Consider the following 26,360-nt stretch of genomic DNA (forward strand, 5'->3'; position numbering starts at 1 on the left):
GTACCAACACGATGGGGCGTGTAGCGCCACCTGTGGCTCGGGTGCACAATGCACCTCATAACAATAGCTCAATTTAAACACTGTGCATGTAGGATTGGATTTCTCTGGCACCCCTGCTGGGACCCTTTGCTCGATTACTGACAGTAGCTCGATTTGGATGTGCATGTAAACGTAGTGAGTGACTCACAGGAGGACAGAGAGAATCAGCATTCCATTGATCACCTTAACGGGCAATCCATTGATCACCCTAACGACTCTTGAGGTCATTCACATTCAGCCCCCAGTGACCCACACCAACAGGATGACTCAACGACACCTTAGATGAGCTTTTCATCCATGAGAGGATAAATACCTGATACTCCCTACTAGTCAGACAGAAGTGAAGAAGCCTTTCGGATGAGAGGTGAAACGTCTTCAAGAATCTTCAAGCAAGTCCAGTTGCTCTCTTTTACCACCCACAGTTACCATGACCTGGAAGACTGAGAATCTTCACAGACTGAGCAAATGCTGTGCTGAAACAGGACTAGGCTGGATAAAGGTCCTACCCATAGTATTAATGCAGATGAGAATGAGAGAAAAACCAAAGCATGGTTTGAGTCCCTTTGAGATATTGTTTGGAAGACCCCCAAACACAGGGATGGGTCCCATTACACCAGGATGCCCTGACCTTTCCTTATGTGATGTTGAATTACTGTGCAACCCTCTCTTCTGCTCTGAATAATATTCACAGACGGGTGAGATCAGCCTTACCAGTCCCGGTGCTGGGACCACTGCATGACCTGAAACCTGGTGATGGAGTGGTGATAAAGGACTTCAGAGGGACGAAGTGGAACAAGCCCAGGTGGGCGGGACCATCCCAAGTCCTACTCACCACACAGTCAGCTGTAAAAGTGGACAAGAGAGCCACGTGGGTACACGCCAGCCACTGCAGAAGAGTACCTGAACCAACAGACAAGCAGCACAAGGAGGCCCTGGTACAGGAAGGAGATTAAGACAGCATTCAAGAAGCCCTCAGGGGGCCTCGTCGCACCGTGAGTGGACACTCTGCTATCAAGAGCCCCTTAGGGGGACCAACGAACAATGACACATCGACACACAGCCACATGACAGACTGTGCATTCCAAAGCATTCTTCATTCTGTACCTAATTGTGAACCTCATACATGGTATAAGTAGTATTTGCTAGTTTGTCCAGTGACGGAGATTAATGCACATATTACAGGAGCAGTGTCTGACACCACAGGTACTCCAGGGGGCAGACTTCTCAGCTGGAAAAATAAGATAGAAAGAGATCAAACTGTTAACTGGGTTCATGACATATTGACTGATAATACCAATCACATGGTGATAGCTGAAAGAATCCATTCTGACTACACATACACTAGCGTATGATACCTAGCTGATTTAGGGGACAGGACTAAGTGCCTTAGGTGTAGAGACTTCTGTAGAAAACACCCAATACCACATAGTTCATTAACTGACTACTGCCACAGACTGGACAGTAACCAGTAGGTGAACCCTGTATGACAGTATTATAGATTTAATGTTCTCATTTACATGATAAAAGGGGGAATTGTAGAGTAAATTTTAGCCCATGTTTACATTAGACCGTATCAGCGGATCATCAGATTAAAGTTTTTAAAACGATTAGTGTGCACACAGCAACACCAATACACGATTTGCGTGCACACAACACCAATACACGGATACGCTCGGCTCCGCAGGCATCCTGTGCTCCAAATCACTCCGCCCTGAACAGCGAGTGCCCTCTGGAGGGTGCGCACTCCGGCCCTGCGCAGCTCACAGAGCGCTCGAGTGAAGCACACTAGCAGTGTTTTCGGGACTGAGCCGCTGTGTGTGTGATCCCAGCGCACATCACTTACCACTTACCACACTTACCACAGGAAGGATGGCAAGCCTAAAGACAATCATAACTACACAATGGGCAGTATTTGCATCAGTATTTGCAGTATTTTCATACTTTTATACTCTTTAATGAAAGGTGATACAAGGCGGAAGTCCGCGCCGTTTTTCAGCAGTCGCGTCACATGACCAACGCCAGCGAATCAGGAAGGTGGATGTCACAGTGACGTTGTCCAATGAGACGCCAGCTAGAGCTCAGCACAGTGTATCCGCATATTCTGAATGTTTACACAGCACCGGAGCTGACACGATCTGGATTGAATACGTGGACGCTGGCGGATTCCCGTTTCCTGGCGTTTCCAGGCGGTTTAATGTAAACGGACAGTGCATCCACGAAGAAAACGAGACAGATACGGTCTAATGTAAACGTAGCCTTAGTGTCACACTGTCTTGTAATTTTCCTTTTCACTGAGTGTTTCCTCTTCAAGGACGAACGACTCAGAACATTCAGCACCGCAACATGTTAATCTTCTCATGCTCCTTATGTGCGTAGCAGATGTGCGTACAGACCAGCGATTAGAGAAGATCCAATCAGTTTTAGAGCTGATCACACTCCGGCATGTAATTGCAATAGATGTAATGCAATAGATGTCTCCTTTTTATCTAGTAAAGAGTATATATAGATTTGAGAACAAAGGGACGGTATGAGTGGTGTGCTGAACCCTTATCACTATGTGTCTGTTTCTGCAATAAATCTTCTTTAACTTACAAAAGGACGAGACTGGGGCGGCACGGTGGTGTAGTGGTTAGCACTGTTGCCTCACAGCAAGAAGGTCCAGGTTCGAGCCCTGTGGCCGGCGAGGGCCTTTCTGTGTGGAGTTTGCATGTTCTCCCCGTGTCCACGTGGGTTTCCTCCAGGTGCTCCGGTTTCCCCCACAATCCAAAGACATGCAGGTTAGGTTAACTGGTGACTCTAAATTGAGCGTAGGTGTGAATGTGAGTGTGAATGGTTGTCTGTGTCTATGTGTCAGCCCTGTGATGACCTGGCAACTTGTCCAGGGTGTACCCCGCCTTTCGCCCGTAGTCAGCTGGGATAGGCTCCAGCTTGCCTGCGACCCTGTAGAACAGGATAAAGCGGCTAGAGATAATGAGATGAGATGAGGACGATACTGGTGTTGGTGTTTGTCATTTTTCAACGATGTGTGTTGGAAAGATCTTCAGGAGCAGCATCAGGGTCATTTCTGAATTTAATTTTAGTATAATGTGTTAAATGGATGTGAACAAGAAGTCAGGAAATGAGACGAGATTTTTATTTTTTAATTTTTAACTTTGATCAAAAGCACTTCCACTGTTGAGGTATTTATAGATTTATTTTTAGAATGTACTTACACACACACACACACACACACACACTTTTCCCTTTCTGCTTTTTCATTTTATCCTTGGGCATTTTTTTTTTATCATTTTATTTTTACTGCTTGACCATTTTGTAGTTTATTAGATTATTATGGTTTCAGAATGGGATCAGAAATTTAAACAGAATGTAAGTAAACTATGTGCAAATATTACAACAAATTCAATATAAAAGATTTTTTTAATTACAATTACAGATAATGGATGGTCAGATCAATTTATCACTTCAGAATCCTGTTCATGAGAGAGAGAGAGAGAGAGAGAGAGAGATGTGGTCATTGTTCACTTGAACTATCACTGGTAAGATTGTTCAAGTCTATACGCCCTGTAGGAAATACACACACACCGTTTCAAATCCCTTCACACTGAATGGCAATTTGCTAACATAGCCAGGCCCCTACTGACACATTACAAAAAAGGAGCCCTCTCTTTAAAGCCACACCCACTCTCTCTGCCACACAGAACACACACAACCAGGAAGTTCATTTCAGAGAAAACGAAACTCAGCAGAGAGTTCAGAGTCTTTTTCTCTCTCTCTCAGTACAGGAAAATGGCAGAGGCTGGTATTTCAGTAGATCAGTTATCAGTGGATCAGTTCAGCTGTCCAGTGTGTCTGGATCTCCTAAAGGATCCTGTGACTATTCACTGTGGACACAGTTACTGTAAGGTGTGTATTAATGGCTGCTGGAATCAGGAGGATGTGAAGGGCGTCTACAGCTGCCCCCAGTGCAGAGTGACTTTCACCCCAAGGCCTGTTCTGTGCAGGAACAACATGCTGGCTGAAGTGGTGGAGAAACTGAAGAAGACTGAACTCCAAGCTGCTTCTCCTGCTCACTGTTATGCTGGACCTGGAGATGTGGAGTGTGATTCCTGCACTGGGAGAAAATACAAAGCTGTCAAGTCCTGTCTGGTGTGTCTGGCCTCCTATTGTGAAGCTCATCTTAAACCTCACTATCAGTCTCCTGCCTTTAAGAAGCACAAGTTAGTTGAAGCCTGTGCAGAGCTCCAAGAGAAGATCTGCTCTGAACACGACAAACTGATCGAGATCTTCTGTCGTACTGACCAAAGCTTCATCTGTTATTTGTGTATGACGGATGAACATAAAGGTCATGATACAGTTTCAACTAAAGCAGAAATAAATGAAAAACAGGTGAGAACTGGACATCATTCTTCTTTTCCAAGTCATTTTATACAAATTCTATTTCTAATCTAATTTCTGTTCAGTGGATTTAATTGGTTCTCTGTCATTCTCTGTGAGGTAAATTTTTATTTCCAGTCAAACACTAATACGTAAAGAAATATTAGAGATCAGACCAGTCAATGTGCTTTAAACAGCCAACAACCTTCTTCCAGCATTTTACAGCTAAAGTGCTCACGTGACTGTGTTAAAGCTCTGTAACTGGATATCATATTTCATAACATTTAATGATCTACACGTTAAAAAAAAATCGTTATCTTTCTGAATGTGGAAATTGGGTGTGGTTCTCTTCCGGTGGAATTGGGTGTGGTTTTGAATGTCCACACAGCACCTTAAAGAAGTAAACCTGACTATGACTCTGGATTTTACTGCTGAACAAATAAATAACTCCCATGAATCCAGATGTGCACTGTGCATGTCTCCCTCCTCTAAACTCACTGAGAAATAAAAGGGAACAGTGATGACGCGCACTGCTCTCAGATCAGTCTTCTTCTGTCAGGTTTTATGGCAGTTTACAAGCAAAGTGTATTACCGCCATCTACTGGACCGAGGTGCAATCAAATGGATGTCATTTCAAAGAATAATTGAATAAAAAGGAAAAACAACGCAAAACAACAAACTAAATCCTATTTGCTAATTTTGTTTCTTTGATAATTGTTATCATAGCACAAGTGATGTTTTCTGATCTAGGCTCACCTAATAAGGTGTCTAAAGAAAAGGCTTTCTTGACTGCGTTCACTTCCCTCTTCAGTTTTTCTCTTTGTCTGTAGAATTTTAAGCACCTTAAAAGAACATGATCTACATCCTCTCTCACTCCACAAAGTTCACATTTTCCAGATGGATGTTTGTTCACAACGTATAAGCTGTTATTTAATCCAGTATGGCCTATTCTCAGTCTTGTAAACCAAACCTCCTCCTGTCTGTTTGGGTAACTAGGTTTGCTACTTGAGATCTTTTTGTGTATTATATAAGTGTCTACCTTTCTTCTCCTTATCCCATTCAGCTTGCCATATGTTAACTTTGTTTAATGAGTACCTTAAAGTGCATATCACGGGTAAATTCAGGAGCGAGATCAATGTAATTCTCCTATTTTATATTAAACTTTGGTCAAATATCTGTAACATTCTGCATTGTTGTGTTTTTTTTTTTTTTTTTACCTTGTGCAATACCAGAAAAATTCAGTTGAAATCAAGCCGTTTGAGGTGAATTGGTCCGCCTCTGAAAAAACTTGGCGTTTGAATTTCCCGGCAAACATTGATTTTCGTGACGTCATCTGCGGGACACCTCCCTCTGAATCCTACATCAGCGCTGGTTTGTTTCTGAGAAAACGACCTGGTGGTTTTCTGCAAATTTCTTCGTTATCGCGTAACTATTAAAATGGTAAACAGATGTATCATAGGAGGGTGTAGCAACACCAATCTTGATGGGATTAGTACTCATTGTTTTCCAAAAGACCAGGCAATGAGAGAGAAATGGGAGCGCTTGGTCTACACAGGCTGTGCACTGAAACAGTGCAAGCTCTCGCAGCCTGCCGGCGCTTCCGCAGGTGACATCACGATTCTGGCTCCAGACTCCCTTGGGATTTTTCCAGACGCATTTGGTTATTTTATTTTTTTTCTGCTGTAGACAGATGGCCTTGTGCAAAATTATGCTTCTGGATGAGTGTGTAAAGGGACATACTTTCATATAAAAAAAACCCTAAATTGGTCCAGAATATGCACTTTAACTTCTGATCTGCTGAGTGGAATACTTAACTGAACCTCCTCTTCTTTGGTTGCCTCTTTTCCCAGCTTGTCTGCTTCCTCATTGCCACCAACTCCTTTATGGGCTGGAACCCGTACAAACTGGATTGATATTCCCTGTTGACTGATTGCAAATAAGATATTAATTTCATTCAATAAGTCCTGTCGGCATGACGATTCTCCACTTTGAACGGATGAGATGACACAGAATCGGAACAAATAACTGCTTTAGGGGGCCTAGTTTCTTCTATGCACTGTAATGCAATAATAATGGCTGTCATTTCAGCTGCAAATATTGACTGATTACTTTATTCCGAACAATAAAGAAGAAAGATATAAAAATAAAAAAAATGTAAATAAAAAATGCAATAATCAAAACATCGTTATAAACAAACAGAATAGCGCAGCCACAAGGCAGTAACATAATAATGTTCAGAAAGGATTAGGAAGAAGTAAATAACTTATCCAATCCTAACCCTCTATACCACTGCTAATCAAACATCACTTTCCGCCATAATAAACTATATATACAAAAGAAAACAAAAGCAACAAACAAAAAAGAAAACATACGAACATACCAAGACATACCGGCATGGTATAATATCGATCAAATCATATATACAGATACTCATGTGTTTTTATTTATATATATATATATATATATATATATATATATATATATATATATAAATAATACACACAATACATATATACAGTACATACATATACACATACCTATAAATATACACAAAATACAAGAAGACCAGTCACAGACTTGCTCTCAATTTCATCATCACCTATATAGTCTGCCTGTCCTCATTCTCAAATATTTTTAGTAACATGTTTTTATATAATTTTTTTTAAACAGTTTTATGTTGGTGCTATTTTTGAGTTCATTATCCAGACCATTCCACAATTGCACCCCACAGACTGTTATGTACATACTTTTCAGAGTTGTTCTAACATTTACTCTCTTAAAATTCATTTCCCCTCTCAGGTTATACCCACCCTGCCTTTCCATAAACGTATTTTGTACCTCACCCGGAAGAAGGTTATGTCTTGCTTTATACATAATTTGTGCTGTCTTGTGTTTAACCAGATCAGTGAATTTCAGAGTGTGTGCTTTTACGAATAATGCATTTGTATGCTCAAGATATCCCATATTATTGATGATTCTTATTGCTCTTTTTTGTAATGTGCATAACGGCTGCAGGTTAGATTTGTAGGTATTACCCCATATCTCCACAAAGTAGCTCAGATATGGAAGTATGAGTGCATTATACAGAGTATGTAGTGATTTTATAGTCCAGAATGTGTCTTGATTTCCCCAAAATTGCAGTAATCTTTGCTATTTTTGCTTTAACATGATTAATATGTGGTTTCCAGCAGATTATATGATCAACAATCACACCCAGAAATTTTATTTCATAAACTCTTTATATGGTTATGTTGTCAATTTTCAATTCAACTTGAGGGTTCGACTTATATTTTCCAAATAACATAATCTTTGTTTTACTCAAATTCAATGACAATTTGTTTACATTAAACCACCTTTTCAATTTATGCATTTCGGTTGGATTGTCTCCATAAGCTGCTGTGCATCGTCCCCGGCGCAAAAGATGTTTGTATCATCGGCAAATAAAATTCAGTTCATGATACATGATACATTACATAAGTCATTAATATACAATATAAACAGTTTAGGACCTAAGACAGACCCTTGCGGTACTCCACATGTTATGGGCAAACAATCAGATGTGTGATCTCCAATTTTTACAATATAGACAGATGATCTGATGTTCTCTTTTTAATAGAGATTTTGTAATCAGGGATATAAACTGCAATACCTGTTTTACCCTCTGAATCTTTAGATGCATCTGTATAAACCTGTGTTGTATTATAGTACCTACTTCCTAAATATTGCTCTACGTTCTGATACACTCCTCCAGATTTAGCTATCTCTTTGGTTTCCATGATCACCGTAGGGGAGCAAAACAACCAAGGTGGAGTTGTTACCAGGGGCACAGTCTTACTACAAATGATATCATCTATTCCCAATTGATTTGCTAATTTGTTACCATCCCATCCAAAGATACAAATCTGGGATCTGCCATACTCCCAACACTCATTGAGAACTTTTTTAGTAGGGTGTGATGCCTCATGTCCATTTAAATTAATCCAGTAAGCCATACTCAACTTAAGATGTCTGAGGCTTAAGGGCATTTCTCCTGATTCTACTTGCAACGCTGGTATGGAAGAAGTTCTAAATGCACCACAACATGTCCTGAGACTTTTAGCCTGCATTCTATTGAGTTCATTAAGCAATGTCTAGATGCTGAAAGATACACAGTACAGCCATAATCTGAAACTGATCTCATCAGTGCAATATTTAAATTCTTTTAAGGGACATCCCTGAGGCTCCCCAGTTGTACCCTGATAAACATTTCAAAACATTAATGCCCTTTTTGCATTTCTCACTTATTTTCTGAATATGTTCCTTCAATGTTAACTTGACATCAAACCAAACTCCCAAGTACCTAACTAGAGCTTAAGTTGTATCACCAAGTAAGTAAGTTAGTCCCACACTAGAGCTTAAGTTGTATAACCAGTCCTTAGAGCAAGTTAATATTGTCAATATTAACTTGCTCGAAGGACTGGTTATACAACTTAAGCTCTAGTGTGGGACTTGCTCTTTTCTTTGAAAAATAAATTGAGTCTTTTCTACAGACAAATGAAAACCCCATTCAGATGCCCATTTTTATACCTTGTTGATGGCTCTAATATTGCATCTTACATTTTAGTTCTAATATCAATATTTTATCCTTTTATCCACAAATCTCCATCATCAGCATATAATGCTCTATTGATTCTAATGGCATCTATTTTATTAAAAACATCATTAATCATAATGTTGAACAGTACTGGACTGCATACACTACCTTGAGATGTTCCATTTTCTATTGAATAGATGTTAGAGAAGTTAACCCCAACTCTTACTTCTATTGTTCTGTCCTTTAGGAAGTCTCTAATCCAGTTAAACATCTTACCACCAATACCCATCCTATTCAGCTTAATTAACAACCCCTCCTTCCACAACATATCGTATGCTTTCTCTACAACCCCGATTCCAAAAAAGTTGGGACAAAGTACAAATTGTAAATAAAAATGGAATGCAATGATGTGGAAGTTTCAAAATTCCATATTTTATTCAGAATAGAACATAGATGACATATCAAATGTTTAAACTGAGAAAATGCATCATTTAAAGAGAAAAATTAGGTGACTTTAAATTTCATGACAACACCACATCTCAAAAAAGTTGGGACAAGGCCATGTTTACCACTGTGAGTCATCCCCTTTTCTCTTTACAACAGTCTGTAAATGTCTGGAGACTGAGGAGACAAGATGCTCAAGTTTAGGGATAGGAATGTTAACCCATTCTTGTCTAATGTAGGATTCTAGTTGTTCAACTGTCTTAGGTCTTTTTTGTCGTATCTTCCGTTTTATGATGTGCCAAATGTTTTCTATGGGTGAAAGATCTGGACTGCAGGCTGGCCAGTTCAGTACCCGGACCCTTCTTCTACGCAGCCATTGATACAGTATGTGGTTTGGCATTGTCATGTTGGAAAATGCAAGGCCTTCCCTGAAAGAGACGTCGTCTGGATGGGAGCATATGTTGCTCTAGAACCTGGATATACCTTTCAGCATTAATGGTGTCTTTCCAGATGTGTAAGCTGCCCATGCCACACGCACTAATGCAACCCCATACCATCAGAGATGCAGGCTTCTGAACTGAGCGCTGATAACTTGGGTCGTCCTTCTCCTCTTTAGTCCGAATGACACGGCGTCCCTGATTTCCATAAAGAACTTCAGATTTTGATTCGTCTGACCACAGAACAGTTTTCCACTTTGCCACAGTCCATTTTAAATGAGCCTTGGCCCAGAGAAGATGTCTGCACTTCTGGATCATGTTTAGATACGGCTTCTTCTTTGAACTATAGAGTTTTAACTGGCAACGGCGGATGGCACGGTGAATTGTGTTCACAGATAATGTTCTCCGGAAATATTCCTGAGCCCATTTTGTGATTTCCAATACAGAAGCATGCCTGTATGTGATGCAGTACCGTCTAAGGGCCCGAAGATCATGGGCACCCAGTATGGTTTTCCGGCCTTGACCCTTGCGCACAGAGATTCTTCCAGATTCTCTGAATCTTTTGATGATATTATGCACTGTAGATGATGATATGTTCAAACTCTTTGCAATTTTACACTGTCGAACTCCTTTCTGATATTGCTCCACTATTTGTCAGCACAGAATTAGGGGGAATGGTGATCCTCTTCCCATCTTTACTTCTGAGAGCCGCTGCCACTCCAAGATGCTCTTTTTATACCCAGTCATGTTGATGACCTTTTGCCAATTGACCTAATGAGTTGCAATTTGGTCCTCCAGCTGTTCCTTTTTTGTACCTTTAACTTTTCCAGCCTCTTATTACCCCTGCCCCAACTTTTTTGAGATGTGTTGCTGTCATGAAATTTCAAATGAGCCAATATTTGGCATGAAATTTCAAATTGTCTCACTTTTGACATTTGATATGTTGTCTATGTTCTATTGTGAATACAATATCAGTTTGGGAGATTTGTAAATTATTGCATTCTGTTTTTATTTACAATTTGTACTTTGTCCCAACTTTTTTGGAATCGGGGTTGTATATCAAAGAATGTTGCTAAAACTGATTCGTTATTGACTTGTGCTTTCCTTATTTCATTTTCTAAACATACAATAGGGTCCATTGTAGTACGTCCACTATGGAACCTGCTCTGGTGTGGGGAGACAAGACCTCTTTTTTCAGTTTCATACACTAGCCTTCTAGTGATCATTCTTTCCATAATCTTACATAAATTAGATGTTAATGCTACTGGCCTATAACTTCAGTTTTATCCTTCCCTGGTTTTCCAATCGGAACCACTACAGAATGTTTCCAACACAAAGGCAATCTACCTTGCTCCCAAATCTTATTAAAAAGATTTAAAATTACAGATTTAGCCACGTCATTGACTTCATTAATCATTTTAGAACATATACCATCTTTCCCTGGTGAAGGGTTCCAAACCCCATTTAACGCTCTCCTAAGCTCAAATAATGTAAAATCCTTATCAAGTACACTCTCACTTATTACCTGCTTTTCCAGTAATCCTTTATTCTCATCTATTACTTTAACTCTCCAAGACAATTCTTCATCAGTTAAGTTCTGTGAACTATGAACCTTAACAAAACTTTTCGCAAGCATCTCTGCTTTCTCTTGATTAGTTACTGCCTCCACATCATTGTTTTTAATCACAGGTAAGGAAAACTCCCTTCTAATGCCTCCCATCTTTTTAATCACGCTCCAAATATCATCCACTTTGACTTCCGCCCTATTTTAGAACAGAAATCACGCCAATATTTCCTTTTAGCTTCTCTTATAATTCTTTTAACCTTTGAATGGGATTTATTTTTTGTATTCCATTAAATTGGTATAGGAATGGTTTGATTTAACAGTTTTGAAAGCTTTATTTCTAGCTTTAATTGCTTCCTTACAATCATCTGACCACCAAGGTACCATTCTCTTTTTCCTCATCCCAGAAGATTTGCCAAGAACCTCTTCTGCTGACTCACGAAATATATTTGTAATGTTTGAGTTTAACTCTTCAACATCATTACTCATATCTGACATTATTCCCATCAGCCTACCGCTTGCCTTCATGCTATATAACCCCCAATTTGCTTCTCTCATTTTCCATCTTGGAAACCAATTCTCTTCAAGGCACACATTTTGATTTCTAATACTTAACCAAATAATATAGTGATCACGACCAAGAGAATTTTCATTAACCTCCCACTCACTTACCCCTGCTATCTGATCAGATACTATTGTAAGATCTATTGCTGATTCTGCTCCATGAGATGCATCAAAGCTAGTGTTCCTTCCATCATTTAAACAAACCAACTTGTAATCATCCATAAACTCCTCAATAGTGCTCCCATTTTCATCCACCTTAGTACCTCCCCACAGAGTGTTATGTGCATTTAAAATCTCCACACAATACTAACTTTCCATTTATCCCCTCACACATACCATCTAGCATCTCTCTCAAGATTCTTTTACCAGGGTTATAAAAGTTGATCATTTTAATCTTAGTTTTACCGACCCAAATCTCAACCAGAACTGCTTCGACCTCTTTATCTATATTTAAAGCTCTGTAATTGATCCCCTGCTGAATAAATGTGGCCACTCCACCTCCTGCAGTATCCCTGTCTTTATGCACTGCTAGGTATCCATATATTATTAAATCAAGTGATGGTTTTAACCAGGTTTCCTGTATACAGATAATGTTTGGTTTAACAACTTGTTCCTCAATAAAGTGTTTTAGTTCCTGACCATTAGCAGTTAAGCTCCTGGCATTCCACTGTAGAATAGATAAAGTCATTATTAACTGCCACATGGTGCTTGACTATCAGATACCCCTAAAACCATATTGTGAATGGAATCAACTGACAATTCATGAATCTCTAGATACTTTTCCGCTGCTTTTTAAATTATTTTAATTCTATCAGTTCTATTTGCGACTTGAGCTGAGCAATTAACCACTTCCACCATAAAAGCAATGAAATTTTTCTTATCCACAATTCAAGTCTCTTCAGTTACTTTACAGCATTTCAGAGTCGTTTGAGTTTGACTCGGGGGTAAAACTACAGGAGTCATACTTCCTTTAACCCTTGATTTTGCTTGGTGTTCTTTGTCAACCTTTTTAATAGCTTCGGCATAAGTAACACTGTCTTTCACCTTAACACTTTGCACTTGAATTGCTCTTTTATACATCTCGCACCCTTTATAGGCCGCACTGTGTTCACCTCCACAGTTACAGCACTTGATTTTTGTTCCTTCCTCACATTTACCATATTCATGTTCGCCTCCACATCTAGCACACCTAGGTTTTGACTTGCACGCAGAAGAAATGTGTCCATATCGCTGACATTTAAAGCATCTATTTGGTGGGGGGATGTAAGGCCTCGTCATATAACTTTAAATATCTAATCATGATCCGCTCAGGCATCTTAACCTCATCCAACACTAACAAGACAGACAAACTTGGTCCTTTAGTTCCATTCCTAATTACTGGCAAACGCTTGACTTTGTTGATTTTAACTCCTTTAACATTGCTTTTAATATCGTCCTCTAACAAGTCAGTCGATACACCTGATATCACTGCCATTACTTTACCTCTTTCTTCCCAGTCTTGGGCTTTAACGTGTTTCCCCAGTAAAGTTTTAAGCTTCATTAATCCCATTCTCTGATCCCTATCTTGACAAACAACTAACAGGTTACCATCTCTTAACGTTGTGACGGAGCGAACTTCACCTACTTGCCTATAAATGGCTTCACTGACTTTCGATGGGTTTAGTATACAAGGGGTTTGAAATCGGATCACAACTTTAACATCAGTCCTCGATCTTTTCGCTTCATCTTGTTTAGCTTTCACCTTTCTTTTCTTCGATGCTCTTTTGAACCAAATTCCATTTACCTGACTTATCTTCACCTTCACTTTTATAGTACTCTCACTGTCATTCTCTTCTGAAAACTCCTCCAAATCATTAGTTTCACACTCATCTAGAACTCCTTTCAATCCATGATCGCACCCCAGTCCACCAAACGCCAGTTGCAATGAATCTGGCGGCTCTTTCGCATTCCCAGAAGCACTCATCGCGTTTTTTCTCAGATCAGTCTGTCTGTGAATCCCATTGAAAGTCACAGCTGCCTTTTGAACAGTTTCACTCCAGAGAATATTGCTGAACTATCTTGATGTTTCTGTCACACAAATAACATTGAAATAACAATCAGTTGACATTTTCACAGAAAACTAAACTTATAATATCATAAGTGGTGCAAAAATATGAAGATAGAAGTTACTTTATTTTGGGTGTCTTTTAATTTTAGTTAGTTCTAAAGGCGATATTTCTAGTTTTCACTGAAATGTTTTGGGGGGGGGTTGCTATAATTGTGTCAAAGATGATGAAATGTATTTAAAATGTATGTTATTTGTTCTCAGAATGAGCTAAAGGAGGAGCAGATGAAATCCCAGCAGAGGATCCAGGAGAAGCAGAAGGAGGTGCAGGAGCTGAAACAGACTGTGGACACTATTAAGGTGAGGAGTGAAGAGTCGCTGTGTTTCAATTAACCTGCTTAAAGGAGATGCGCAGAACCATGGCCTCATTTTTTTTGTTTATAAATGCCTTGAGACCCCAAAAATGGCACAGGAATAGTTTTAAGCATTAACAATAAATATATTCATAATATTTATGATTTTAAAATGATTCATATAGGTAGCGGCCTGAGTGAATGACCTTGACATCTGTAACGTCACAGCAGGAAGGCTATCGGTCTCATCGCCATTTCCGCTATACTAAAACACAGAGCTAACTGCAACTTCCAGCTTCCGTTTTGAGCTAATTTATCACCATGCCACATAGATGTGTTGCTGGCCGGTGAAGCAACATGACAGAAGGTGGATTTATGTTGCATTCATGGCCCAAGAATGTTCAAACTGCAAAGATTTGGATGCATTTTGCGAGAAGTTCACAGGCACATTGGGCGCCTACGAAGTGGTCTCTCCTCTGCTCTGCACATTTTACTGAAGACTCGTACGAAACCTCTGATCTGTTGAGGAGCATTGGCTATAAGCCAGTTTTGAAAGAGGGTGCAGTATCAACAATTAAATAAAACTATGAGAAAAGGAAAAATTAAAAAAATAATAATTTTTTTTTAAAAAGGAAAGTGAGTTCAGTGGCACCAGCTCTTCCACAGTTTGAGCCGAGGGTTGTTGGTAAAACCCAGGATGGAACGGGACGTGACATATTATCGCTCAGGCAGTGACCTCCCCGTGGTTGTTGCTAAAACTGGCGATGTCCCGTCCCGAGTTTTAGTAATTGCCTGAGCCGAGCAGTAATGATGGAGTACTCGGTCTGGAGAAAATGGAGAATGAGTGGAGCAGCCGTCTGATTTCTAAACTGGATATTGTTGCCATCTCGCCCTTACGTGGAAGAAGCGAATGAATGGAGAACTGAATGAACAACTGAATGTCAGATTGTTTCAAAACAATCGGCCACAAGATCGGCCTTCAAGAAGCGAGAACACAGACGGGTAAGCTCCGACTCTCATTTGGATACAAAACAACAAAAACAACACGTTTACCTGCATTTAGATTAAAACATGTAACTTGTATTGTGTATTTAAGTTACCGGTCTAAGATTTATTTAATTTGCTTCAGAATGTGATTGTCTCAGTTCATCTGACTATTTAATGAGCCTTTTATGTTTTATCAGTGAAAATGCATGCATGTACATGTATGTTGCATAAGTTATAACACCCATCCTGTTTTAATGAGAGTCAACCCACAATCAATGAAGTCAAATCAGTCTTAGTTGAGCAAGTCAGTAACGGTATTTCTTACTTTCACCATAAATTTTTATTTATATGACTTTGGTCTATTGCTGTCAAAGGCCTTGGCGTTAAAACCGGTTCCCGCAGTGACGTCACACGCTCAGGGCTGGCTGGCTCAGCGGGGCAGCTCCAATGCCAAATTTGCGGTCGAGTTTAACTCTCAAAAAAATATTATGTGATTCCCATTTATGCAGCATACAAGAGTCAAGCATGGAGATACTATCCACTCAGAAATGTATTTAAAAAGAAAGGTTCTGCGTATCTCCTTAAAATAATGAACTAAAAAAACAAGGAATGAAAACCCGGGGTTTAACAAAAACAACTCAAATATCTCGAGAGAGAGTTTATTTTTACAGAGTATCCCATTAGACCTCCATTTTGTGTGTGTGTGTGTGTGTGTGTGTGTGTGTGTGTGTGTGTGTACTAACAGAAGCGTTCACAGGCAGCAGTAGATGACAGTGAGAGGATCTTTACTGAGATGATCAGCTCCATGGAGAAAAAGCGCTCGGAGATGACGGAGCTGATCAGAGCTCAGGAGAAAGCTGAACTGAGTCAAGCTGAACGACTCCTGAAGCAACTGGAGCAGGAGATTGCTGATCTTCAGAGGAGAGTCACTGAGCTGGAGCAGCTTTCACACACACACGACCACATCCACTTCCTCCAGGTAACACTCACTGTCTGATCTACAGAGGGCGCTGTTCCTCACAAAGTTTCCTCCTAAAAGCTCATTACAGCAACAATAAATGTTCCTGTCTGAGATCCCAAGTGTGTCTTTGGTCTGATTCAGTCTGAGATTCATTCGTTCCTCTCCTACACTTTTCTCCTTCTCTATTCTGTGTTTCCTCTCTGTAGAGTTTCCCGTCTCTCTGTGTTTCTCCTGGATGTGACGACTCACCCAGCTTCACTGTCAATCAACTTCTCTCATTTGATGGAGTGAGGAAATCTCTCTCAGATCTGAAAAAACGAGTCGAGGAAATCTGTGAGGAGGAATTCGGCATAATCCATCCACAAGGTAAACAAACAAACATTTGTTCTGTATCACAGTAAAGAGAGCCATAAAATTAATGTAACAGAAATAAAACGTAAGCAGGAACAAAACTGCATCAAATCACAAAGCATTAGTATTAGCCTCAGAAATTCATCTCATCTCATCTCATTATCTGTAGCCGCTTTATCCTGTTCTACAGGGTCGCAGGCAAGCTGGAGCCTATCCCAGCTGACTACGGGTGAAAGGCGGGGTACACCCTGGACAAGTCGCCAGGTCATCACAGGGCTGACACATAGACACAGACAACCATTCACACTCACATTCACACCTACGGTCAATTTAGAGTCACCAGTTAACCTAACCTGCATGTCTTTGGACTGTGGGGGAAACCGGAGCACCCGGAGGAAACCCACGTGGACACGGGGAGAACATGCAAACTCCGCACAGAAAGGCCCTTGCCGGCCACGGGGCTCGAACCCGGACCTTCTTGCTGTGAGGCGACAGCGCTAACCACTACACCACTATGCCGCCCGCCTCAGAAATTACATGTGAAAATTACAAATAAATTTCCCAGATAAACAGGACCTTAATCACAAATCCACAAACTAATCTTATTGAACTTTACACATAACAAATATGATGAACATTAGATCAGAATCGAGGCCTTAATTCCTCCATAAAATCCATCAGAAAGTAAAAACACACACATTGTCAGAGCTTCAGCTGGGAAAAGTTGTTTGCTTCTTCTCATGATTCTTACATTCAAATGCTGCACAGTGTGATGACATTTTGGCCGATCTCTAAATCGTGTCTGACTGAGAGCAGTGAGGAATCTAATTTGACCTGCGCATCAACGCCAGCAAGACAAAGGAGGTGGTGATCGATTTCAGAAGGACGGTTTCCCAAATTGCACTAGTGAACATCCAGGGTTTGGACATCGAGATCATGGAGGAGTACAAATACTTGGGTGTTCACCTCAACAACAAACTGGACTGGACTAACAACACAGATGTCCTGTACAAGAAGGGCCAAAGTCGTCTCCACCTCTTGAGAAGACTGAGGTCTTTTGGTGTGTGCAGGACACTGCTCAGGACTTTTTATGACTCTGTGGTAGCATCAGCAATTTTCTACGCTGTGGTCTGCTGGGGCTGTGGATGTTCAGAGAGGGACAGAAAGAAACTTAATAAACTGGTCAGAAGGGCTGGCTCAGTCTTGGACTGTCCTCTGGACTCCACTGAGGTGGTGGGTGAGAGGAGGATGTTAGCCAAGCTGACATCAATCATGGATAACCCCTCTCACCCCCTACATGAGGCTGTGGGGGCTTTAAGCAGCTCTTTTAGTAGTAGACTGCTACACCCACGGTGTAAGAAGGAGAGATACCGCAGGTCATTCATACCTGCTGCTGTCAGACTGTATAACACCCACAACTTGTAACGTAGCACCAATAACCTGTTTGTCGTTTAATTTGCACTACTTCACCACTACTACCTCTGCCATCTCTCATCGATGCAATTATTATGTGCAATAATATAGGCCCGAAACTATTTTTATGCATACTTATATATATTACTTATGTATATATGTGTGTGTGTATATATATATATATATATATATATATTATTTATTACACACACACACACACACAGAGTCTACCTGTAATGTGCAATAAGGCAATTTTTCTATTCTTTTTCACGGTAGATAATGCAAATAGCCCTTTGTATTTAATCCTTTGTTTGTCTAATTTTTATTTCAGTTTTATTTGTTATCTGTTTGACATTTTCTTGCTACTGTAACACGTGAATTTCCCCGATGTGGGATGAATAAAGTGAATCTAATCTAATTTTTCATTTTCATGCTTTAAACTGTTTTCGTGTCATTTTTCAGTCTCCATTTTGTCTCTGTGTCTCTACAGCTGCAGCAGTTCACATGATTTTACCCTCAAAACCAAAGAGCAGAGAAGATTTCCTGCAGTGTAGGTGTAACTAACACACACACACACACACACACACACACACACACACACACACACACACACACTAACTCTGAGGAGCACCGCCCACATGATGGTCTTTCTTTCTTTCTTTCTTTCTTTCTTTCTTTCTTTCTTTCTTTCGACCTACAACACACAGAATGTGTATCAATAATAGTTTATTTATATCACACACACAAATCTAATACATACGAAGGATAAAATTCTGCCTAGAAATAACTAGTAATCTAATCTCACTCGGCAGAAAAAAAATAATGGATTACTGTTATAAAGAAGAAAGCTAGTCGCACAGAGACACAATGATAAAATACAATATTTCAACAAATACAAAAAAACAATAAAAAGAGGGAAAAATTAAATGACAGTGTGAGGAAAAGAGAAAGGAATGCTGATCTGAAGCGATAATCGTACTTTTGATAGAACGCTTGAAATTGCTGAAGCTAAGACTCTGGAAAGATTCATCAATACTGTTCCAGAGAGCAGCAGCTTTGAAGCGAATATTAAACTTGCCATCGTTAGTTCTGGCTGAAGGAACACAAAATGAAGATCTCGAAGCCAGTCAAGTTTTATACTTGTGCCTTGATGCTAAAAGTGTCAAAAAGTTATCAAAGGCAGGCAGCAAATAAACTAGAATGAAATTTAAATGTAAAAATCCTGTTAAAGTAATCTATAAAATCAGAGAATTTCATCATCTCCAGCTTTTTAAAAATAGGAGGTGTGTGTTCATTAAAAGAAGCTAAATTAATAATTCTGACAGCTTTCTTCTGGAGTCCGGTTATCGGTCGAAGGGTAGCCTCATAAGTATTACCCCAAACTGTAACACCATATATTAAAAAAGAATAAATAAGAGAGTAGTACAGCTGAGTTAGAATACTTTGAGAAACATAGTGATGAAGCTCAGCAATAATTCCAAAGCCTCTGGAGATTTTCTTGCTCTACTGGTGGATGTGTTTCCTCCTGATGAGGTGAGAGTCGAAAACTACTCCAAGATACCTGATGTGGTTCTTCTGTTTAATCGGCTTATAATTAATTTTCAGGAAATGGTTCTGCTCAGTTTCTTTTGGGGTGGATTAAAAAAGAACAAAATTTGTTTTGTCAGCATTCAGAGATAATTCATTTGCACAAAGCCACGCGATGATATCAGAATTACTTTATTAATCCCCGGAGGGAAATTCAAATTTGCAACCAAGCTCCGGAATATTGACCAATTCAGAATTTACCCTGGCTTCTAGAGAATCTAAAGATGAATCTGCCAGGAATAAATTTGAGTCACCTGCAAAAAGATGAAAATCAAATGTATTGGAGCAGTTCATAAAATCATTTATGTATAAGAGAAATAGAAGGGGGCCATGAAGCGAATCCTGTGGTACTCCACATGAAATTGGTAAAGAGCTGGATGAAATATTACCGATTGAAACAAACTGATGTCTATTTGATAGATATGAGGCAAACCAATCATGGACAATCCCACGGATGCCATAAGAATATAACTTTGCTTACAAAATATCATGATCTATGGCATCAATGGCTTTACTCAGACAAAGAATGATACCACAGGAAAATTTGCCATCTTCAATTGCTCTTTGGATTTTATCAGTGATTTAGTAAAAGTGCATGTTCTGTAGATGTGTTGTCACGGAAACCAAACTGACCAGAATATATTAAATCAAACTTTTCTCAATATGTATTCAGCCTATTTTACATGAGTTTTTCTAATATTTTTGATAAAAATTGACAAAAGAGAAATTGGTCTATGATTAGATGTTAACATTTGAGCTCCTGCTTTAAACACGGGTCTGACTCGAGCAAGTTTAAAAGAATCAGGAACAGTACCAGAAGTAAAGGAGAAGTGATGTAGGATCTCCACAGGCTTTGAGATTGAGTTTAATATCTTGAACAGGGCTACAGAAATACGAAAGGGGCCACAAGCCTCTCTGGACTTGAGCCGGAGAAAAATGTCTTGAATTTCTTGTCCATGTAGGACTAAGAAGAAAGCTGTCGCTTGTCAGAGAAGCAAGAAAATCTGAAAATATTTTGTTGACCTTTGGTATTGCTTGGCTGATACTTTTACCAATGTCTGCAAAATAAACATTGAACTCATTTCCTAGATCCTTTTACCTATAGGAGTCAAATGATTTAGCTTATTTCTCTACACTTTGTACTGAGCATACAGGCACTGATTTCTCATCTTGATCGATTTTTCTATACAATTTGATTTTATAATTCATTGTTCTAAGACTGAAGGGAAATCCAAGGTTCAGATTTGAGTTTGATTTCCTTCCTTGACATGGTTTTTCAGAGGAACATGAGCGGTAATAATTTAATCAGAGTTTTCAAGAAAGCTGGAGAATGTTATGAATATCAGGCTCACCATCGGACTGGCTAGAGCAGTCAATTTGTTGAAAACCATAAATGAATGCATCTTCATTGAACCATATGAAATCTATCCATTATCCATAACCGCTTATCCGGTGCAGGGTCGCAGGCAAGCTGGAGCCATCCCAGCTGACTATGGGTGAGAGGCAGGGTACACCCTGGACAAATCACCAGGTCATCGCAGGGCTGACACATAGAGACAAACAACCATTCACACTCACATTCTCACCTACGGTCAATTTTAGAACCAACAATTAGCCTAACCTGCAGGTCTTTGGACGGTGAAGGAAACCCACACAGACACAGGGAGAACATGCAAATTCCACACAGAAAGGCCTCCATTGGCCACTGGGCTTGAACCCAGAACCTTCTTGCTGTGAGGTGATAGTGCTAACCACTCCACCAATGTGCCACCTGTCATAGGAACTCTCTTCTCTAAACTTGCTTATTCAATGGGGAGGGTGAATTGAGTCAAAAGACAAAAAGTTGGGAAAATGGTTAGTTAGGTCATTATAAAATATTCCCACTATATGTAGCATATTTAAGTCATCCGACCATCCATTATCCTTAACCGCTGATCCTGTGCAGGGTCAGCTGGGATAGGCTCCAGCTTGCCTGTGACCCTGCACAGGATATTTAAGTGAATTAAAATATATATCATCAGTAAACATGGTTGAAACGAATAGGAAGATAAAGTATTGATAAATTCACCTGTAGGTATCTGAGTGTCTGAATTCATCAGATTTAAGTTTAGGTTGCCGACAAAAATATAAAGCTTTGACTCCTCATGGATTTTATCAATTATTATTGAAAGCTTATCCAGAAATGGCTGAAAAGAACTGTTTCGGTGTCTGTATCTCACACCACAAACTATGTTCTTACTGCCTTCATTATGGAGCTCAACACAGACTGATTCGTCTTGATCAGAAGAAGTATTAAGGTTACGAGTATCTCTTAGATTATAACTTCAGGAATTTATGAAGAGTCCAATTTAGAGTGTTGGGAAATGTAATTAAAGCCGGGTAAGTAAAAATTGACAAAACTATCTTTGAGTTGAATGCCAGGTTTCTGAATGGCAACGGATCTTCAATAGATGATCTAAAGTACTATGTGTTGAAATTCATCAAATTTAGGTGAGAGGCTCCTGATAATATAGTGAAGGAAAGAGAGCAACTTGTCAGATAAACAAGAAGATAGTCATCTATATCCCCCGCACTATATACCAAGTTTCAAGATATTATTTGTCATGTTTTTTCAAGTTCTGCCGCCGGAAACTAACCCTACCTCTTTACACTGACCTCAGCAGCCATTGGCATAAACCTACCGGACCTTTGGTCCAGCTGAGCTAAAAATTAAAATTTCACATCTTAGTATCAAAAGGCACATACACATTACTTCATCAACACATATACTGACTTTCAAGACCAAACCACTCATAGTTTTCAAGTTCTGCTCTGAAAACCAAACCTACCCTAGAGACCAAGTCTGAAATTGTTTCCATGGAAACATGAAAAATTAAAAATTTTCAAATTTCTTAGTATGAAAAGGCACATCTCCATCACCTTAACATGTATACCAAGTTTCAAATCCATATCATGAATAGTTTTGGATATATGCTCCAGAAACGAACATTGCTCAAAGTCAAAATCTATTACTATGTAAAAATTTGAAAAATGCTTTTTTCCAAAAATTGAAAATAGGAAAAGGCACCAGTTCACATGTTGCTTGATATGTATACAAAGGTTCATGAAGATATCTTCAGTAGTTTTAAAGATATGGCCCAGAAACAAAAAAAGTGACCAGACGGACGGACGGATGGACAGAACCTGTTTCTATATCCTTCTCCAACCTTCGTTTGGGTGGGGAATAATTACGAAGTTCTTGAGAAGAATGAAATTCATGTGGGAAATAGTACCTAGAATTAATATGACGAGTATTCACGTCAGGATTGAAATCATTTAGGTTTGGTGATAATTCTAATGATCATAATTAATCTCATAATAATTCTAAGCAGGAACAATGTCAGCTTGATTCACGCACAATTATACTGACAAAGTTAAGGTCAAAACAGAAAAAGACGCCACGATACAACACTAAAGATTGAAGTATTTTGTGTGTACAGAATGCTGAGGGAAAAGGGAGGAAAAGAAAAAAATGGCTGAATGTGAAAGCTGTTTGGAGTGGTTCCATCAGGAATGTGAAGCGACCCCAGGGCCTGTTTTTCACGATGGGGGGCAGCAACTGCAGAATCTAAAGGGGATGAGGTGCAGTGGGTGAAGACGGACCACCAAAAGCAAGATTTTGTTCATTAACTTGGTTATTAATGCATAAACATTTGATTTTTTTCTTTCTTTCGCCTCGACTGTCGTGACATGCGTGGATTAAATGTACATTATCCTCGATGCGTCAAGTTGGAGCTTAATCTTATTTTTATGTAATAAAAAAGGGCTTCATATTTAACAACAAATGCACTGGACTTGGAAAACTGATCTACATTCCTCACCACAGTTTATTAACACATCAGCACCATCTTTTAAACTTGAATGGTCTTCAGAAGTCACAAATCTAAGCTTGAAGGTTGAAGGTTGAAGGATGAAGGATGGTATCTACATTTTAAGCTGGGATTTTATAAAGCTCATGAGCTGACATCGTTACTGCTGAGAATTATGGCGATGACACGATCAATCTCAGAATTCCAGACATGATAAACAAAAGTACAACACTTATTCAGAAGGTCATTAAAGGAACCGCCTCGATCCAAACACAGTGAGGAGAAATCCTGTTCCTCAATAAAAATCAATAAAGGTTCTCTGAAATGTTACTACGGCTACAGAAGGACTCTGAGTCCAACACACACACATTATCCTCTTCATGTTTATCTAAACCTTTTCCTGTGCAGACACAATTATACTGAGCATAAATTCATACAGAGACTGTGTGTGTGTGTGAGAGAGAAAATAAGAGTACTGAATAATAAAGGTATATAAAAAACTGTTTTAAGTTATTTTAAAATGGAAAACTGTGTGAATAATAATGTAAAGTGTCAGAACACTGTTGTGATGTAGGAATTAAAACATGCTGTACATTTCTCTGAACAGTAGGTGTCGCTAGTGAACTCTGTTGAATGAGACTCCGAGTCATGAATCTTTTCGTGAATCACAACCACTGAGCTCTATATAAAACCTGGAGGGCTCCGAACCCATTCCCCTCTGTAGGGACGAGTGAAGCCATCTGGACGCCATCTTACCACTCACATCGCATGGATTTGGTTTGTGTGTTAAACCGTTGTCTCATCTCATCTCATTATCTCTAGCCGCTTTATCCTGTTCTACAGGGTCGCAGGCAAGCCGGAGCCTATCCCAGCTGACTACGGGCGAAAGGCGGGGTACACCCTGGACAAGTTGCCAGGTCATCACAGGGCTGACACATAGACACAGACAACCATTCACACTCACATTCACACCTACGCTCAATTTAGAGTCACCAGTTAACCTAACCTGCATGTCTTTGGACTGTGGGGGAAACCGGAGCACCCCGAGGAAACCCACGCGGACACGGGGAGAACATGCAAACTCCTCACAGAAAGGCCCTTGCCGGCCACGGGGCTCGAACCCGGACCTTCTTGCTGTGAGGCGACAGCGCTAACCACTACACCACCGTGCCGCCATGAGAGATGATAATAATAATAATAATAATAATAATAACACAAACGGCTGTACAATACTTCCTTTCTATTTAGGACAGCTGTTGAAACAGGATTATTTTCTCATGTTATTTGCCATTTTCACTTCATTCTCACAGTCATGTCTTAACAGTATTTATTCATCACATAATTCACTGTCATTTTAGACACAAACGATTCAGTTTTGATGCTTTTTCTTTTTAAGACGACACAGTGTTTAGCAAATGGGGTAACTTTTAACGTGGCAAATGTAATAAGAAATACAGCGTCTGACAGTATGGATGCCGGATGCACCGTCTGGCCAAATGCTTCAGTGAGATGACGGCTGGACTGAACCCACACTCCACAAGCAGTTAACAAAACTCATCTTGCATAGGCGTGAATTATTTTATTTTCCAATGCATACATCATTCATAATTCTGATTAAAGTTGTATTTGTTTACCACATTAAAAGTTACCCCATTTGCTGAACAGTGCGTGGGCTTAAAAAGAAAAAGCTTCATTCTCACATGTTTTAACAGTATTTATTGGTCACAATTTTGCTAATTGAATCTTTTTGTGTCTAAAATGTGACCAATAAATACTGTTAAAACAGAGGGGAATGGGTTCGGAGCCCTTCAGATTTTATATCGAGCCGAGGCTTCTTTCGTCATCGGTCACATGGTTTTGTCTGCCACGCCCCCTTCTACTCCATTCGCGCTTCGGAGCCTCACGACAGACAGGTGTCTCACACACACTTCTTATAAATCCTGTGATTAACATCTAACCTGTGGATATTTTATTGTTTTAGATTTCTGTTATCTGACTCTGGATCCAAACACAGTAAATCCTAAACTCATTCTGTCTGAGAAGAACAGAGCGGTGACACGCAGTGGGACAGAACAGAGATACTCTGATCATCCAGAGAGATTTGACTACTGGCCTCAGGTGTTGTGTAAGGAGAGTGTGTGTGGACGCTGTTACTGGGAGGTGGAGTGGAGGGGTGATGTGAACATATCAGTCTCATATAAAGAGATCAGCAGGAAAGGATGGGGTTTTAAGTGTGGGTTCGGATACAACAGTCAGTCCTGGAGTCTGCGGTGTTTTCCTTCCTCTGTCTGTTTCCGACACAACAACATTGAGACTGATCTCCGAGGTCCATCATCCTCCAGAATAGGAGTGTATGTGGATCACAGTGCAGGAACTCTGTCCTTCTACAGCGTCTCTGACACGATGAGGCTCCTCCACAGAGTCCACACCACATTCACTCAGCCTCTATACGCTGGGGTCTGGATGTGGGGTTCTGACTCATCTGTGAGGTTTTGTGATCCGATGAAAAAATGAAATGTTGGTAAAAGTTGAAACGTTGAGTAAAATTATAACTGAGGTGTCAGATTGAATTTTTCCCTGAAATACAAAGACACTTTTGTGTGCAGAAACTGTGGCACTAATGAATTATTATTTTCAGAGTGCATCTGTTTTATAGATTAATAAGAAAATAAGTTACATAAATGTCTTAATGCAGAATATAAGATGTTTCTAGAAAAAAATTCAGACTATTTCAAATGTCTGCACTATTATGAGATTTATTACACTGATATGAAAGTTTAGAATGTCTCAAATTCTGTTTTTTCTTTGGCAAAATCTGTTT

At 39.7% G+C, this 26,360-nt stretch overlaps 1 protein-coding gene across 1 annotated transcript; it reads left to right on the forward strand.

Annotated features, from left to right (window-relative positions):
• The first annotated feature begins 3,776 nt into the window (after nt 1–3,776).
• LOC132864425 (tripartite motif-containing protein 16-like) lies at nt 3,777–26,151 on the forward strand. The gene is made up of 6 exons (XM_060897842.1): nt 3,777–4,425; nt 14,304–14,399; nt 16,125–16,358; nt 16,547–16,706; nt 18,595–18,654; nt 25,521–26,151. Exons 1-6 carry the CDS (start codon nt 3,826–3,828, stop codon nt 26,051–26,053), a joined length of 1,683 nt encoding a protein of 560 aa, XP_060753825.1. The 5' UTR covers nt 3,777–3,825; the 3' UTR covers nt 26,054–26,151.
• Nucleotides 26,152–26,360: the final 209 nt, after the last annotated feature.

Source organism: Neoarius graeffei, chromosome 17 (genome assembly GCF_027579695.1).
Source record: "Neoarius graeffei isolate fNeoGra1 chromosome 17, fNeoGra1.pri, whole genome shotgun sequence".
Lineage (NCBI taxonomy): Eukaryota > Metazoa > Chordata > Actinopteri > Siluriformes > Ariidae > Neoarius > Neoarius graeffei.

What these genes read in the sequence shown, in the direction of transcription:
- LOC132864425 (XM_060897842.1), top strand. Translation starts at nt 3,826, where the DNA reads ATGGCAGAGGCTGGTATTTCAGTAGATCAGTTATCAGTGGATCAGTTC. An exon ending in CGGCATAATCCATCCACAAG is followed by an intron (nt 16,707 to 18,594) that starts GTAAACAAACAA and finishes GTGTCTCTACAG; the next exon opens with CTGCAGCAGTTCACATGATT. An exon ending in CAGAGAAGATTTCCTGCAGT is followed by an intron (nt 18,655 to 25,520) that starts GTAGGTGTAACT and finishes TTATTGTTTTAG; the next exon opens with ATTTCTGTTATCTGACTCTG.